We start from the raw sequence: 15,807 nt of genomic DNA, 5'->3' as shown, positions 1-15,807 counted from the left end.
TCGGAACAGAAGCGGTAACGCCCTAGCATCCCCCAGTGCGCATGACTGTAAATTCGTCTTCTTGAGTTCATGTATGTGTGTCTGCGTGTGTGTTCGTTCGCACACAAGTTTACTGCAATTCCGAATTCTGACCTCCCGCAACAGAATGGCAGCTGCAGCCCCGAACATTGAAGATTCATCTCGAAGCAGTACCGGAACCAGCACAGCGAGCGTCCTTGCTGGAGACGGGGACGCGGAAGAGGCCGAGGATTTTACATCTTCCTCCCACTGCTCAGAGCTGTCTCGCAGGCAGAACGAACAGAGAAAGCAGGGTTTGTTCTGCGACGTAACACTGGCCTTTAGCAGTGCCGCGGCAACTGGTAATGTTCAAAGCTGTCAGTTTTCCGCACACCGTTCCGTGCTGGCCGCGGCAACGGACTATTTTACTCCGCTTCTGGGAGGGCAGTTCTCAGAGTCGCTGTCCGGGCGAGTTGAAATGAAAGAATGGAGTTCGGAATTGGGACCAGACGCAGAAACGGTGGAAAGTGTCATCCAGTACATGTACATTGGAGAGATACGGGTTAGCACCTGCAATGTGCATGAAGTATTGGAGCTCGCTGACAGGTTAGCAATGCTATTTCTCTATTGTTCAGTAGCCAGTAAAAATCTAACCTGATACCCTGTGCGCATTGACCCACTCTTTTAACTTGCTAAACCTGTTTTATCGGAGTTTGTGGATGTCAGAGTTGTTGGCATGCTGACTGATTGTTTTCTCGGAATTGCCACTGTCTACAGGTTCTTGTTACTGCAACTGAAGGAGTTCTGTGGCGAGTTTCTAAAGAAAAAGCTGAGCCTGGCTAACTGTGTAGCGGTACACAGCCTGGCCCACATGTACTCTCTGGACCAGCTTGCCCTGCGGGCTGCAGACATGATCCGTCGCAACTTTCACAAGGTCATCCAGGATGAAGAGTTCTACACCCTGCCGTTCCACCTCGTGCGCGATTGGCTGTCGGATGCAGAGATCACGGTGGACTCCGAGGAGGTGCTGTTTGAGGCCGTGGTGAAGTGGGTGCAGAGGAACACGGAGGAGCGAGGACGATACTTTGAGGATCTGTTTCGTCTCCTGAGGCTGCCTCAGATCAAGCCGACCTACCTGGCCAGGGTGGTGAAGAACGAGGCCCTGGTGTCAGCCAATGAGGCCTGCCTCCGTCTGGTGTCCGAGGCAGTGGAGGGCCACGCCATTCGCTTCGAGAACCTCAAGTCAGCCGACCTGGAGTTCTGGTCCTCCTACGTGCCTACTTTCCAGCCACGCTTCGGCCAGAACATGGACGTGATCATGGTTGTAGGGGGGGTGTCGGAGGGGGGGGACTACCTGAGCGAGTGCGTGGGCTACTTCGTCTACGAGGACCGCTGGGTCAACCTGCCGCACATTCACAACCACCTGGACGGCCACGCCATCGCGGCCACCGAGTCTCACGTGTACGTCGCAGGCTCCATGGAGCCGGGCTTCGCCAAGACGGTGGAGCGCTACAACCCCAACCGCAACACCTGGGAGCAGGTGAGCAACCTGACCACCCGCAAGCACTCGTTCGGCCTCACGTGCATCAAGGACACCCTCTACAGCATCGGGGGCCACGGCAACTTCAGCCCGGGGTTCAAGGACGTGAGCGTGTACGACCCTGAGCAGGACAAGTGGCTCAACCTGGAGTCGGCGCCCAAGATCTTACGGGACGTGAAGGCGGTGAGCGTGGAGGACCGCTACGTCTACGTGATGGCCCGCACGCCGGTCGACACGGACAGCGACGACGGGCTGAAGACGGTGACCACGCGCTACGACACGGAGGGTCGCCAGTGGCAGGACGTGGACTCCCTGCCCCTCATCGACAACTACTGCGTCTTCCAGATGGCCGTGGCCGCCACCAACTTCTACCACACGGCCTCCTGCTGCCCCAAGAGCTACGCGGTGCGTGACGACGCCGCCCAGCTGAAGATCAGCGCCCGCGTTCCCGACGAGATCCTGGAGAGCCTGCCGCCGGAGGTGACCAGCATCGAGGGCGCCGCCATCTGCCACTTTGACGACGACGTGTTCGTCATCGGCGGCTGGAAGAACAGCGACGACATGGACAAGCAGTATCGCAAGGAGGCCTACCGATACTGCGCAGAGAGGAAGCGCTGGATGCTGCTGCCGCCCATGCCCCAGCCCCGCTGCAGGGCCACCGCCTGCCACGTCCGCATCCCCTACCGCTTCCTGTACGGCTGCCAGCGCTACCCCATGCCCCAGAACCTGGCGAGGCAGAGGGACCGCATGCAGCAGATGCAGCAGCTGCACCGACGCACCCTCACCCTTCGCAGGCAGCTGCAGTCCCAGATAGAGTGCTGAGCACACCGCCCTTATTTCTGGGCCCCCCCGGACCTCCAGCCCACTGCCCTGCCCCACGACCTCCCTGCCCAACGACCTCCCTGCCCCACGACCTCCATGCCCCACGACCTGCAGCCCACCGCCCTGCCCCACGACCTGCAGCCCACCGCCCTGCCCCACGACCTGCAGCCCACCGCCCTGCCCCACGACCTGCAGCCCACCGCCCTGCCCCACGACCTGCAGCCCACCGCCCTGCCCCACAACCTCCAGCCTACCTCCCTGCCCCACAACCTCCCTGCCCCACAACCTCCCTGCCCCACGACCTTTTTCTGTTTCTCTCATATTTGTTGTTTGTGAACTGAATTCTGTGCCATCAGTTGTCCTCAGGTGTAGTCTAAGGTGATAGTGACAATGATGTTGTAGGTTGTGACAGATTGTGGGGGACCGTGTTGACCAGGTGTGGGTCTTAATCCAGACCGAATGTAACCATGTGAATAAGAGTGTTTTACAGTAACCAGCGTCCCATGACAATATGTATATTGGTGCTGTTAATCTTGATCTTTTGTACACACAAAAATAGTATATAGTTGTATATGTATATTACTATTTGATGTCCCTTTATTTTAAGCTTGTATGATGCTGGCCATGGGACCCTTACATATTGCAGAATTTACATTCCTTCATTTTAATCAGCTCAATGAAGTCGCTCTCTGACATTCCATGTTGACACTGTGACAATCTCTCCATGCAAATGGTCACACTCGGCCCAGTGTGACCCCCCCCAGGCTGAAGGTCCAGCTCTGCTTTATACTTTATATTGCAACGACTGAACGGCTCTGCTTATTATCGTGGTTACTCGGCGTGAATGAAAAGACCAGTCTTGTGTCTTTCTTACCATTTCAAACCCAAGATGACCACTTTATTTGTTGTGCTTTATCACAATTAGTTATGTTGAATGTGACTTTGCTACGAAGGCTTAGTGAGAGAAGTTAATGACTTCTAGATTGGCCTTGTTGATCTTAATGTGTTCATTGTGCTCTGGCAAACCGCCAGTTGTGTTTCTGAAATAATAACAAGTCTTATAAGCAGCTTTACGCACTAATTGTTGTGCAAAACTGATCGTTGCATAAGCTATTTCACACTTAAGCCAACTTCTGTCTTGTGTACAAGCAGTTGCTGGCTGTAGACATCCATCCAGAAGTTTGTTACTGATGAATGTATTTTTTTCTGGATATCTCTGTCTGCATTATCGAGAGAAATGTCTACAGGACATCACTCAGATGCTGGACCGTGTGTGTGTGTGTGTGTGTGTTTATGGAAGCACACACACGATGTAAGAAGTATTTTTGCAAAGCTGAGTAAAGCATGCACTTTTGCACACACAAAACACTTTCAAGGACTCTTAAATAGTGTTCAAATTTGTTTTGAGGTTATTTAGTATTTTGGTTTGTTCATGTGTTTTTTTGTGACTAACCAGTTACATTAATCCCCTATAACAAACATGAAACACTTTGTTTTCCAATTTAAATGCTATGCCCTAAACAGCCCAGTAAGAGGTTTCAGAATAAAGTTCTCTGCACTTTCCAAAGATGGTCAGATTGAAAAGAGCACTGCTCGATAGAATAAACTAAACTTATTTAACAAAAATGAATGTCAGTCCTCAGATGAATTGATATTTAAGAATTATGAATGCCTTCCTGCAGCTAATATATTGACCTTGAGCACTATGATTAAGAATTCAGGTGAAAAATATATGTTCCTAAGCATTGATCCTCTTGAACGTTAGATTTAAAATATCAAAATGAACTGGTTACAAATATATTGTTTTACATATGGTGGTCTGACAAGGTGTCAACAGATTGGATTTAAGGAATGCTTCTGTCCTCACTTAAAATTAAAAGCTGTTTTTATAATGTTGGCTGAATCCTGTTCTGGTGCAGTTTATTTGGGAATAACTTGGGGATCACCTGTCATTTAGGCAGGACTGTCTACTCAAATACAACTACATTACTTTGTATAATTATTGATTGGCTTGAGGATACCCAGCAAAAAAAAAAAAAAAAAACTTCCTACATGGAAAAACAATTTGACAGGAATTTGAAAGGTAGGAAGTAAGATTTATTTTTTTGGTTTGCTAAAGGCCAATTGTAGTGTATTAGTCTGCATTGGGCAGAAGAACGGGTCTCACACGGACAGGATGCTGTTGGAGGCTGACAGTTTGAGCTCCTCCCTGATCAGCTGCAGGGTGTCTCTGGGGGCGGCGTAGTGGGTGACGTTGGGCAGCCCGTGCACCACACAGCAGCTGAGAGCACTCCGGAAGACGCCCATGTCGTGGGCGTCGTACCACTCATCCGTCTTGGCGTCGTAACACTCCACGTTGAAGGTGGTAGTGAAGCCGTTGAAGCCGCCCACCACAAACAGCAGGTCGTCCACAACCTCGATGCCAAAGTTGCTGCGAGGGTTGAACATGGTGGGCACCGTGCGCCAGGTGTTAGTCATGGGGTTGTAGGCCTCTGCATTGCGCAGACGGTTGGCTCCGTCGAAGCCACCCACCTAGGACAGGACGGGAAGAGTCAAGTTCGAACTGGTCAAACGCAAGGATCGAAACGGAGGAACGAAAGGGGTCATGCTTGATCAATGCTTGTTTTTTTTTTTTATCTGCTTCTCACCGCATAGACCTGTTTCCCATAGGCAATGATCCCCACTCCGCTACGCCTGCTCCTCATGGGGGCGATCAGAGTCCACTGATTGGTGCTGCGGCTGTAGCACTCTGCAGTAAACAGGCACTCGTTGCCGTTGAAGCCGCCGCACATGTACACCTGGAGTATAAGTAGTGCACAAACTCGTCATTTTCTATTCACCTGAGGGAGAAGAAGATGAAGAAGAAGAAGAAGTGTGTCCCCTAGCAACCACATGGTGCTGTTGTCATTCGCTCACCTTGTCGTGTAGAGTCGTGGCACTGGCGTCGCTCCTCTGCTCATGCATGGGCGCGATCATCGTCCATTGGTTGGTGTCGGGCTCGTAGCACTCGGCGGTGTTCAGTCGCACGTAGCCGTCGAAGCCTCCCATGGCGTAGATGCATCCGCCCAGCACGGCCACGCTGACGTAACAGCGTCTGGAGTGCATGGGCGCCACCTGGTGCCACGTGCACGTGACCGGGTTGAACTTGCGCACGCTGTTGAAATAGTCGACGCTGTCGAAGCCTCCCACACAGTACACAAAGCCGTTGAGGTAAGCGGCACCATGGTAGGCCCGAGGACTCTCTTCCTCCTTGGTCACGTTGACCCAACGGTCTGCCCGTGCGTCGTACGCCTCAATGGCATTGGTGGGGCTACCGCCACTCCAGCCACCGATAGCCAATAGGATGGCATAGGGCAGACGAGGGCGGGTCAGAGGGTTGCGAAAATCCGAGTTTGAGGGACCATTCATGTTCAGGTCATACATGGCCTTCAAGGCGTTGATGATGATGGGCTTGCAGTCGTCATTGTCCTTTACGAGAGGATTGTTCTTCACATTGTTCATGAAGTAATCAGCTGTCATCAAGGCCATGCGCACCTGCAAGCAGATATTATGGACGGAACAGTCAGTAAACAGAAAAACGTGTTACCCACAGAACATACCCTAACATCAACAGTGTAGGTTACCTTGGGCAACAGCACGGGTATGAATCCTTTGCGTTGCTGGGATGCGTGGCCAATCCAGTGCAGGATAGCCTCAAACACCACATCCTCCTGCTTTACATTCAGGTCATCTTTCTCAATGATGTCACATAGCTGGGGCAGCGAGAGCTCCAGGAACTCCTCTGAAGAGCGGACCATCTCCTCGAAGTGATGCAGGATGAAGAGATAGGCCCGGTGCTTCAACTCGGGGCACGAGTAAAACTCTGCAAACTTGCAGATGCCGATGCAGTTCTCCAGGCACAGCTGGGCCTCCAGAAACTCACAGCATGCCCGCACTATTCCCAGGACGGAAAACTGGTCTGCTGTCGCCAAAAGTTGCTCGACATTCTCTGCAGTGACCGGCACAGAGCGCGTGTATGCATACTCAACGATGAGGCGCATCATGTCTGGAGTGACACCGGGAATTGTGTAGACTTTCTTCTCTGAGTTGTTCCAGCCACTTGTAAACAAAGCCCTGTGGTTTCATATGAACAGTAAACTTCATGAATAATCTTCCCATTTCATGCCAGATACAAAGTAGTTTAGTGTTTAACAGCTCTAGTCAGAAAATATTGATATAGCCAACAGCTTTCTGGAGTGGCTGTTGGCCACACACTATATCCTCATAATTTAATCCCTGTACTAAGATCTTGTTTGTTAGCCTTTGTAAGCAGTTTCATTTTTTAAATTAACATCCAAGTCACGCCACTCACCTGAAGTATGAGCTGCAACCACAGAGGATGTTTTTATGAGCATTGAACTCAGTACCATTGACTATAACTACCACATCACAGAGTTTTCCTTCCAGTCTTAACTCATTAAAGATTGTACATGTCATGGAACTCATCTTCCTTTCCATGTTGCATCTTTGAAATTTTGTGGAAGTGGATGCCTCCTCCAGTTCATTCATTCTTGTTTCATAAATTCTGTAGGCCTATTTATATTAAAAACTATTACCAAAAATGTTACTACGCTATATTTTTGGCCAAGACATCTAGGTGGCACATAAACTTCATCTGAGAATTCTGAACCCTCTCACTTGCTTTTACAAGATGATGTTCTAGAATTGCTCATTATTACATCACAATGTAAGATTCAGCATGACAGCCACTTGTGAATCCAAGAGGTGGCAGCTGCAAAAAAGACTTGCCACCCCAATCCCCCCATGCTGAAATATATAATTGTGTACATCTTAGTAAATTTCATGTGCAAATATAAATATTATTTGCATTAATGCCACAACTTCCTCCTGCCACCCCCTTGCCACTCCAGGTGAAAATGTTAATCCGTTACGATCACAGCACATGAACAAATAAACAAGGTACAGATTATCCCATTAGTAATTTGTTATGTACCCATTGCCATTAAACATTGTTCCAATGGTGCCAATGATTTAGTTTCAATGCCGATAAATATAAAATCTAGTTAACATTTCCCAAAAGTTTAAAAGACGCAAAACAGAATTAGACACATCCTCTATTATGTCAGTTTTATCATTATGTAGGAAAGTGCGATCGAAATCGGTGACCTACAGAAAAATGTGCTTCCTCCATAGCAAAAAAAAATCCACGTTTGTTCCAGAGGTCTACAATATTCTCATTGAAAACTCTCTGACAAATATAAAATGATTTATTGAAAGAAATAACAGTAGTTCGATACAACCAGAACTCAAAGTATTGAGAAGGAAAAGGTAGGAACGTCTGTATACTCCTCTAGTGGCACTGGGGAACCTTTTGGGCGGAGCCGTGTCTCTTTCTCCACAACTAATGCAAGACAAGTCGCATTGCAAGTTAACGCTACGGTTTGGGTGCGAAACTAACCGTTGCTACCAAGTTTAGATACATTTCCTGAACAAAACCACACCTTTATCCACAATGGTAAGTGTCTTTCTATGCTATTCAATGCCCGATGAACCCTCAAACTCATGAACGCAGTAATGACAAGCCTCAAGATTCAACGCCAACTGAGTAGATTGTAGCTATCTAGCTAGAGCTACCTAGCCAAAACGGGGCAATAAAAACTATGCTTTTATAGAGTTAATCCAAAAAATATTCTGTCAATGTAACCAAGCATCAAGATAGCTAGGTAGGTGGGCAGAATAATAATTTAGATACTTGAGAGATTGACAATATTCCATTATCATAAATTTCCCAGTAGTTGTCAGTTAGCTTTTCCGTTTTTCTTCTTCGTGCTTTTCTAAACTATCTCTCACTGTCACCGCAGATCCCAGAGCTATCCAATCCCTATGTGTGTATGAAGGACCCTCAGCGGGTAGAGGAGATCCTCTTGGCCATGCAGGAAGCTGGCTCCAACACTCTGCAGGTATAGTTTTTAGTACTAGATTGCTTTGTTATTCTTATGTTTGATTATTTTGACTTTACATTTGTAGTTAACAAGTTGTTTTTTTAGATGTCAGACCAACAATTGTCTTTGGATTGTTATCCAGGTGATTTCAGATTTTGACATGACCCTTACAAGGTTTGCTTATAATGGGAAACGCTGCCCCACCTGCCACAGTAAGACTTTGCTCTCATTGATGTCGCATGGATTTCACAAATCCAAAACAGACATGTTTCTTTAATTCATGGTATTACCTTACAGATATCCTTGACAACAGCAAGCTTATCAGTGAAGATTGCAAAGAAAAGGTATGCTCTTGAACATATGATATGTTTGTAGGATTCTACTTTGATAATTCACCATAAGCATGTCACTGTCGAACCAAACATAACAAAACAATGTCTCTACTGGATGTATTCTAGCCAGTGTGTGCTTCCTGAATGTTGTCATTACTCCGTCAGCTGAAGGAGCTTCTTCACACATACTACCCCATCGAGATTGACTCAACTCTGTCAGCAGAAGAGAAGTTGCCCCTCATGGTGGAATGGTGAGACAGCCCTTTTAGTAGATTTCTCCATTACCAGGAAGCACCCTCACCTTACTGTTAGATCACAAACCAACCACCGTTGTTGATGTGCGTTCCTCAGGTGGACTAAAGCCCATACTCTGCTGATAGAGCAGCGGATAAGGAAAGACTGGTTGGCCCAAGTGGTGCAGGAGTCTGAAGCCAAGCTGAGGTAAGAGGAGCTGTCCTTCGTAGCCAAAGAATACATAATGATCAGGAGTCTTTTAACCCTCCACAGTCCACAGATCTCATTGGTGGGGATGAATACGGTGACGTTCCTCAGGTTGGTTTTAAGCCCGGTGCTGTGTGCCTCCACAGGGATGGCTACCAGCTGTTCTTCGACCACCTGCAGGAGCACAGCGTCCCCCTGCTCATCTTCTCTGCTGGGATTGGGGACGTCCTTGAGGAGGTGATCCGCCAGGCGGGGGTCTTCCACCCCAACGTCAAGGTCTTCTCCAACTACATGGACTTTGATGAGGCTGTGAGTATCACCGACTGACTGAAAACCCCCGACACTCGCGGCCTCTGTGCCGTTGAGTTTGAGAGACGGTCTATGAGCGGGGAATGCCGATAATCTAGGTGAGGATTTAACCCCCTGGTTTTGTTATTCTCAGGGTATCCTGAAGGCTTTCAAAGGAGAGTTAATCCACATCTACAACAAGAGGGAAGGCGCTCTGCTCAATTCGGACCACTTCCAGGAGCTGAGCCACCGCCACAACATTCTGCTTCTGGGCGACTCTCTGGGGGATTTGAATATGGCCGACGGTGTTCACAACACCGAGAACATCCTCAAGATAGGATACCTCAATGACAAGGTACGTCCCCGTCCCCCCCCCTAGACACACGGTGATGTGTTCAACAAATGTTTCGGTTGGGGTTGTTTTGTTTTCAGAGTAGACGTCTGTTGTTCATCCTCTGGTGTCCCTCAGGTGGAGGAGAGGAAGCAGTCGTACCTGAACGCTTTTGACATCGTCCTGTTGAAGAACGAGACCCTGGAGGTGGCCAACGCCATACTGCTTTACATCACAGGGAAGAAGTGAACTGTTACTATGTTACTGGCCAATCAGTAAGCGGCACTGAACCGCCACAGGGACGGAGTTGTCAATTTATATAAGGTACATACTTTTTTGTATGCATCTCTGGGTACAAATACTGGAGGATTTTTTGAAATTATTCATATGCTTGTCTTGTTGAAGACCATTTTAATGTAACAGAATCATCTCAGAGTTTTACCTTCTTGTTATACAGTAAAGGTCAGGAAATATCAAAGCCTCAACTGATTGGACTAAAAGCTGGGGCTTATTCCAGCGTCAGTACTGCTACTAATGGAATGCATGGCCTTGAACATGCATGTGGTGGCTTGTGTGGTATTGGTTTGTATTGTTTTCAGTGGTTTTTCTTCCATGTGGGTGAAACTTGAAGGAAGTATAACTTTGCCATATTTGACTCATTATTTGGGATTTGTATTCTTAATGTGGTGCAATGATAAAGGGAAACAACATTGTTTGTGGCATAGGATATCTTTTTTGTGTCTTTGTGTTGCTCTGCTTTCTCCCTCCTCACTTTCACATGATTGGATTGTCATGGCCTCTTCACATAAGCACTGTTTATTTTCTCCAAATTGTTATTGTAGTTCTAGTCTCCGACACAACAGACTCGAGTTGTGTTTAAAGCACCACCAAGTGGTCACATGTGGAAAACGCCTACTCATGGCTTGCACATTGCCACCGCCATTGTTGAAAAACGGGCACATAGAGAGCCATCACAATCCATCAACCTAGACTCCTTAGGTTGTCTTGTGACACTGGCATAAATAACATTTGTGATTTCCTAATATATCATTCTGTCACCAGTATGTAAGTTAAGGCGAAACAGTCGTCATGCATATGGCACATTGTTTCTGGTGGCACTAATAATTTGAGCTGTAATTTCAAATTGTGTGTAAATGCAACAGAAAGTATAACGTTACAGTAAAGGTGTTTGTAAATCCTATAGCATGTTGTAGGTGTAGAAGCTGTGTGGTTAAATTGTGCATGCTGTATTGCAGATTTTATACCAAGTTGTAATACATCATCTTTGATACCTGACAAGTCTATTGCAATATGGAGGATATACTCTGAAAACATTGCATTCCATTTGGAATAAACTGCTCCTTGTCTCTCTGAAGAATTTAAAACCGGCTCTCTTCCATCATTTCATTTTTTTGCTTCCGTATCTTGGCTTTTGCCATTTCATTCTATTGTCTTCTGACCAGCAAACTGGACTTGCATTTCATTCGATTCAATGTTAACTGCGAAGGGAATGTTTAGCTTTCATGACAAATAACTTCAAGGGTTATATATTTATATTTTTTATTATAAAACCATCAGTTGCTTTCTGTGATATGATACACAATGCAAGGCACTTTACTTAAAAAAAATCTTGTATTGCACAAAATAGCCACTCTGAAATATACAACCCAGTCTTTACATCACTCACATCTGGGGGCGGGGTTTGGGGCACAGCCATCCATCCCATCAGCCATTTTGAACCCACCTGCAGTGCATCATGGGAGTATAGGCTAGCCCAAATGGCAGAAAAGGTAGTAACAAAAGTTACAGAAGAAAAGTACCAAATAGAACTGATGAAAACCCATTTTTGACCTGTATTATATTTTCATCCTGCTTTTCTCCAAAAGTTAAAAGCCATCTGGATGCATAGATATTAGTTTTACCATATCCATATGCCTGCCCCCCCCCCCCCCTCCCTGTCCCCTTTAAATATGTCCCCTTACAGTTCCTCATGTTTAGCTTTTTCTGAGTCCTCCTCCACCTTCAGCTTCAGCTCATCAGGCACAATCTTCCCATCACCGTTGCGGTCCTGGTTCTTGAACATGTCCTTTATGATTTGGTCAGCATCCATTGCTGGCCTCAGTCTGCCTTTACCATCTTTAACCTGCAGCATGAGGAATTCTGAGAACTGGAGAAAGCAGAGGGGTAGAATGATAAAAAAATATTTGCATTACACCCAATATTACTAACCTTTACAGAAACAACAACTTTTGAGGACAATTTGGTCTTTTGATACCTTTTAATAATCTGCCCTGGTCACACTAAAAATGGGGCTAAAAGGATCAAAATGTTGCAAGACAGCGTATATCACTGGTGAAGTTTACCTCCTCTAGAGGGACCTCTCCGTCCTTGTTCAGGTCCATGGCAGGGAACAGGGGGTCCGGGCTGTCTCCCAGCCACACAAACATGTAGCCATCAGGCACACCCTTCTGCAGGTCCAGCAGCTCCAGCTCAAAGTATAACACGGCGCTGCTGGGCACGCCCCTGGCTGTAGGGGCACACGGGTGAGAAGAAGGACGTATGAGAGCCACACGATCCTGACAGGACCAACGGGCTTAAAGGGATGCGTTAGCTAGCTACTCCAGGGTCCGAGCAGGCTGGTTGAGACGCCTCACCTCCGTTCTCGCCATGCCCGAGGTGGGGCGGGACGACCACCTGCCGCTTCTCGCCCACGCACATCCCTCTCAGACCCTCGTCCAGGCCCTCGATCACTTTATTAGCCCCCAGTGTGGTGACGGGCGGGCTATCAAAGTGGTCTCTGCAAGAGGAGAAAAAAAGGTTGTTACAGACCTACTGCTCTCACTACATTTCATGTGTTTCACTGTATGCAGCTATATATCCTCTAGCATGTTAAAAAAAATATATCATTTATTTTCTAAACTGCCAACAGCCCTGTGTAGCTGGGGCTGAGGCTGCCTTCCTTGGTGCTGCTGCTCAGGCCTACTGAAACCAGTCAGACGAGGAGTATCCAGCAGTGATTACGTGCAGTGTGGCGGTGCGGGCAACAGGAGGTGCTCACGAGGAGTAGAGCAGAGTTCCGTCCATCAGGGAGCAGTTGTAGCGGTACTTGATCAGGTCGTCTATTTCACTGGTGACGTTGCACTCCTCGGGCTTGTAGGTGACCTTGATCTCGACCGCGTCCTTGGGGTTGTGGAAGTCGATGACGTGGATGTCGAAGACGAGCACAGCCGAGCCAGGGATGATGTCCCCTGTGGGTGGAGGAGAACCGCTTTAACCAGGAGGAGACATAAGACTGAGATATTTGCAAACTGGACTCCCCCCCCCACGCAATACGTGCAATGCCCTTTACCCCGGCCCATTGTCGTAGGCTGTAGGAGACAGACCCCACGCCAGACTCACCAGTCCCCTTCTCTCCATAGGCCATGTGAGGTGGGAGGATGACCCTCCTCTTCTCTCCCACACACAGCCCCTGGAGAGCCTTGTCCATGCCAGCGATCACATAGCCCATGCCAATGTAAGTGTTGTAGGTGCTGTTACGCTGGTAGCTGTAGAGGAACAGATATGAGCAAATATTATACAAGTTATTCCACACGACCAACTTACGAGTTGATCCTGGATACTTCGATCACCATAACTGGCCCACATACGGCTCTATGGATGTGTGGCGTGTCTATAGGCATGTGTACCTGGAGTCGAAGGAAGAGCCGTCCTGGAAGGTGCCGTTGTAGTGGTAGCGGATGTAGTCTCCTACCACAGTCTTCCGGGGGCAGGGCTTTGGCACCTCCTTGATTTCCACGATCAGGTCGTCATTAGGGTTGAACAGATCCACCAGGAGCACTTCAAACATCAGGGTGGCCTGGGAGGGGATCTGGGTGCCTGTTGAGAGGGAAGGTGGGGGTTTAGAGGGACCTGTGATATACAGTCACCTGCATCAGTGGTAGATGGGCTAGAGGAGTTTACATTTAGATTTAGCTACATATAAAAAGCATTACAAATAAAATTATTATTTTAGTGGTTGTTACCATAGCCCTTTTCTTCATAAGCCAGGAAGGGAGGGATGATGATGGTTCGTCTCTCTCCCAGGCACATTCCCAGAAGACCCTCATCCATGCCTTTGATTAAGTAACCCTGTCCCACATACGTGTCGTAGGTGGAGTTTCTACTGTAGCTGAGATGCACACATACAAAAAAACAGTTCAAAACAAACGCACATGCGCACACAAACCAACACGAAGTCCGAATACACAGTTTGTGGTCACTGACCTGGAGTCGAAGGGGATGCCGTTCAGCAGTGTGCCGTTGTAGTGGTAGCGGATGAAGTCAGAGGCCACAACAGTACGCTTGCAGCTCTCTGGTTTGCTGAGGGTGCGAATCTGGACCTTGTCGTCCGTGTTCCAGATGTCGAGAAGCACCACGTCAAACACCAGAACCGTGTCTGGAGGGATGACACCACCTGGGACAAGAGGAAGGACAAGGACTTGAAACTCATCCCACTCCTGTTTCCCCACAACACCACTTTGTTTAGCTAACAGGAGATGCTAATCTTCTAATAAGAGCACATTTTTGATTGGTCTTAACTATTATGTTTGATAAATGTGTACGTAGATGAATACCTGTTCCGAGACTTCCATAGGCCAGGTGAGGGGGCACGGTGACCTTTCTACGCTCATTGACGCACATGCCTTGCACTCCCCTGTCCATTCCTGTGATGAGCCTTCCCAGTCCTACCTGGCCAATGAAAGGGTTTCCACGCTCAAGACTGTGTGTGGGTGGGGGAAGGGAAGGATGGAGGAAGAATACAGCATGGTTAAATAATTTAACAAAATTCTCATAGATTAGTATAATCCTATTAAGTAGGCCTATATCGTTCTATTTCAAGGCGACGTCAAAGCGATACTCTATTAAGATAATTCTCAAAAATGTTGGACTATTTGTCAGACAAGATATAATATCTGCACATGAACTTCTATGCGCCGCCGCTCTCGCGTTCAGCGTGCGTGGCATGTTGTAGCCTCAAGCACCATTGAGTTGTCTACGCAGATATTGTGCAGAAACATCACAGCCAAGTATTGGCACATCTTTGAAATCCTGCACATTAAATGCATGTGCCTATAGCGTCACACAAAACTGCAAAGTTGGTTATAAAGGGTCTGAGGCCACGGACCGACACGTCTTCAAGCCTTAATTACGAGAACAATAATGTGTAAAAGTCCATTTAAAAAAAAAATGTCCGCCTACTGGCGCAGGATAAAAATCTGAAAATATTTCGCTCAATCCATTAAAAGACAAGGTCTCCACTCTGGAGGAGTAAATCCAATATAGCGTAATCATATAAATAACTTACCTCGAGTCAAACTTCTTTCCGTCTAAAAAGGTGCCATTATAGTGGTATCGGACAAAATCTCCGGTTTGTACTTCTCGGGGACAAACTCTTGGAATGTCATATCGATCGATAACAACATCTTCTAACGGGCCCGGGCTGCAGCTAATGTAAACCGCGGACAGCAAAACTAGAAAAGCAGTCAATTTCATTATCAAGCCTAAAAGGGTGCCAACGGTTTAGCGTTTTATAAATCAATCTGAAACATGAGACAGCAGAGGTTACTACCGTGTTGGTTCCGCTAGTGATGAACGGAGAAGAGTGCAACTTGCAGAGCGGACGTAGCTCCTTTAGAGGTTGGGGGAGGTGTGTGTCCCATCTCCCCCTCCTTTTTTTAAAGGAATTCTGTAAACGTGTAAGAAAAAAAAACACGGCCACTGGGTCCGAAACAGGAACCCAGGGCTTTAAGCACGAGTGAAAAGATTCATGATAGATAACATGTAATTCTAAAAAGTCATATATTTAGTTTACTTTCACCTAATTTACTCTGTGTCACAGTCTATATTTATATTTTTTTAGATACTCCCTAAATATGAAATAACATGTCAGTAGGCTATTCCTGATTTAGGCAATTAGAGGAGTAGCCTATAGTGCTCAGGACGTCATCAGTAGGCCAATATATGCGTAACCAAAGAGTGCAAATAACAGGTTCCAACATGTCAGTTTTTTTCTCGTTTACGTTGGAATGCTGGTAAATCTAAATGTTTATAACCATGAACCTACTACAACATAAC

General features: G+C 47.2%; 4 protein-coding genes across 5 annotated transcripts; 2 read left to right on the top strand and 2 right to left on the bottom strand.

Moving 5' to 3' along the window:
* Positions 1 to 49: 49 nt before the first annotated feature.
* LOC146253060 (kelch-like protein 11) lies at positions 50 to 4,262 on the top strand. The gene is made up of 2 exons (XM_084678823.1): positions 50 to 603; positions 775 to 4,262. The coding sequence occupies exons 1-2, from the start codon at positions 74 to 76 to the stop codon at positions 2,357 to 2,359; spliced, it is 2,115 nt and encodes a 704-aa protein (XP_084534949.1). The 5' UTR covers positions 50 to 73; the 3' UTR covers positions 2,360 to 4,262.
* A 211-nt stretch (positions 4,263 to 4,473) lies between these two features.
* On the bottom strand, positions 4,474 to 6,997 carry LOC146253059 (kelch-like protein 10). The gene is made up of 5 exons (XM_084677743.1): positions 6,711 to 6,997; positions 5,983 to 6,472; positions 5,276 to 5,893; positions 5,008 to 5,157; positions 4,474 to 4,891 (listed from the first exon to the last, which is right to left on the bottom strand). Exons 1-5 carry the CDS (start codon positions 6,905 to 6,907, stop codon positions 4,523 to 4,525), a joined length of 1,824 nt encoding a protein of 607 aa, XP_084533869.1. The 5' UTR covers positions 6,908 to 6,997; the 3' UTR covers positions 4,474 to 4,522.
* Positions 6,998 to 7,733: 736 nt separating this feature from the next.
* Positions 7,734 to 11,078, top strand: LOC146253058 (cytosolic 5'-nucleotidase 3-like). 2 transcript variants are annotated; one of them, XR_014731945.1, is made up of 10 exons: positions 7,734 to 7,874; positions 8,221 to 8,319; positions 8,444 to 8,513; positions 8,599 to 8,645; positions 8,799 to 8,884; positions 8,985 to 9,074; positions 9,221 to 9,383; positions 9,517 to 9,717; positions 9,832 to 10,017; positions 10,151 to 11,078. XR_014731945.1 is itself a non-coding variant. In XM_084678843.1 (9 exons), the coding sequence occupies exons 1-9, from the start codon at positions 7,872 to 7,874 to the stop codon at positions 9,940 to 9,942; spliced, it is 870 nt and encodes a 289-aa protein (XP_084534969.1). In that variant the 5' UTR covers positions 7,734 to 7,871; the 3' UTR covers positions 9,943 to 11,078. The 2 variants fall into 2 exon arrangements, 1 of the variants encoding a protein (XP_084534969.1); XM_084678843.1 differs by having other exon boundaries at positions 9,832 to 11,078.
* A 158-nt stretch (positions 11,079 to 11,236) lies between these two features.
* Positions 11,237 to 15,348, bottom strand: LOC146253057 (peptidyl-prolyl cis-trans isomerase FKBP10-like). The gene is made up of 10 exons (XM_084678230.1): positions 15,038 to 15,348; positions 14,307 to 14,452; positions 13,957 to 14,146; positions 13,716 to 13,861; positions 13,380 to 13,569; positions 13,093 to 13,238; positions 12,752 to 12,941; positions 12,348 to 12,490; positions 12,057 to 12,220; positions 11,237 to 11,860 (listed from the first exon to the last, which is right to left on the bottom strand). Exons 1-10 carry the CDS (start codon positions 15,223 to 15,225, stop codon positions 11,672 to 11,674), a joined length of 1,692 nt encoding a protein of 563 aa, XP_084534356.1. The 5' UTR covers positions 15,226 to 15,348; the 3' UTR covers positions 11,237 to 11,671.
* Between the last annotated feature and the right edge of the window lie 459 nt (positions 15,349 to 15,807).

This window comes from Hypomesus nipponensis, chromosome 17, assembly GCF_054491055.1.
Source record: "Hypomesus nipponensis isolate SF chromosome 17, ASM5449105v1, whole genome shotgun sequence".
Classification (NCBI taxonomy): Eukaryota; Metazoa; Chordata; class Actinopteri; order Osmeriformes; family Osmeridae; genus Hypomesus; species Hypomesus nipponensis.
This window is presented reverse-complemented; position numbering and strand designations above follow the sequence as displayed.

Excerpts from the sequence above, each read along its gene's own strand:
- LOC146253058 (XM_084678843.1), top strand. Across the intron at positions 9,075-9,220 it reads GAGTCTGAAGCCAAGCTGAG|GGATGGCTACCAGCTGTTCT; the intron begins GTAAGAGGAGCT and ends GTGCCTCCACAG. Across the intron at positions 9,718-9,831 it reads TAGGATACCTCAATGACAAG|GTGGAGGAGAGGAAGCAGTC; the intron begins GTACGTCCCCGT and ends GGTGTCCCTCAG.
- LOC146253057 (XM_084678230.1), bottom strand. The coding sequence starts at position 15,225 with ATGAAATTGACTGCTTTTCTAGTTTTGCTGTCCGCGGTTTACATTAGC. Across the intron at positions 14,147-14,306 it reads CTATGGAAGTCTCGGAACAG|GTGGTGTCATCCCTCCAGAC; the intron begins GTATTCATCTAC and ends CTCTTGTCCCAG. Across the intron at positions 12,491-12,751 it reads GGAACTCTGCTCTACTCCTC|AGACCACTTTGATAGCCCGC; the intron begins GTGAGCACCTCC and ends CTCCTCTTGCAG.
- LOC146253059 (XM_084677743.1), bottom strand. The coding sequence starts at position 6,907 with ATGAATGAACTGGAGGAGGCATCCACTTCCACAAAATTTCAAAGATGC. Across the intron at positions 6,473-6,710 it reads GGTTGCAGCTCATACTTCAG|GGCTTTGTTTACAAGTGGCT; the intron begins GTGAGTGGCGTG and ends ATGAAACCACAG. Across the intron at positions 5,158-5,275 it reads CCACGACTCTACACGACAAG|GTGTACATGTGCGGCGGCTT; the intron begins GTGAGCGAATGA and ends CTTATACTCCAG.
- LOC146253060 (XM_084678823.1), top strand. The coding sequence starts at position 74 with ATGTGTGTCTGCGTGTGTGTTCGTTCGCACACAAGTTTACTGCAATTC. Across the intron at positions 604-774 it reads GTATTGGAGCTCGCTGACAG|GTTCTTGTTACTGCAACTGA; the intron begins GTTAGCAATGCT and ends CACTGTCTACAG.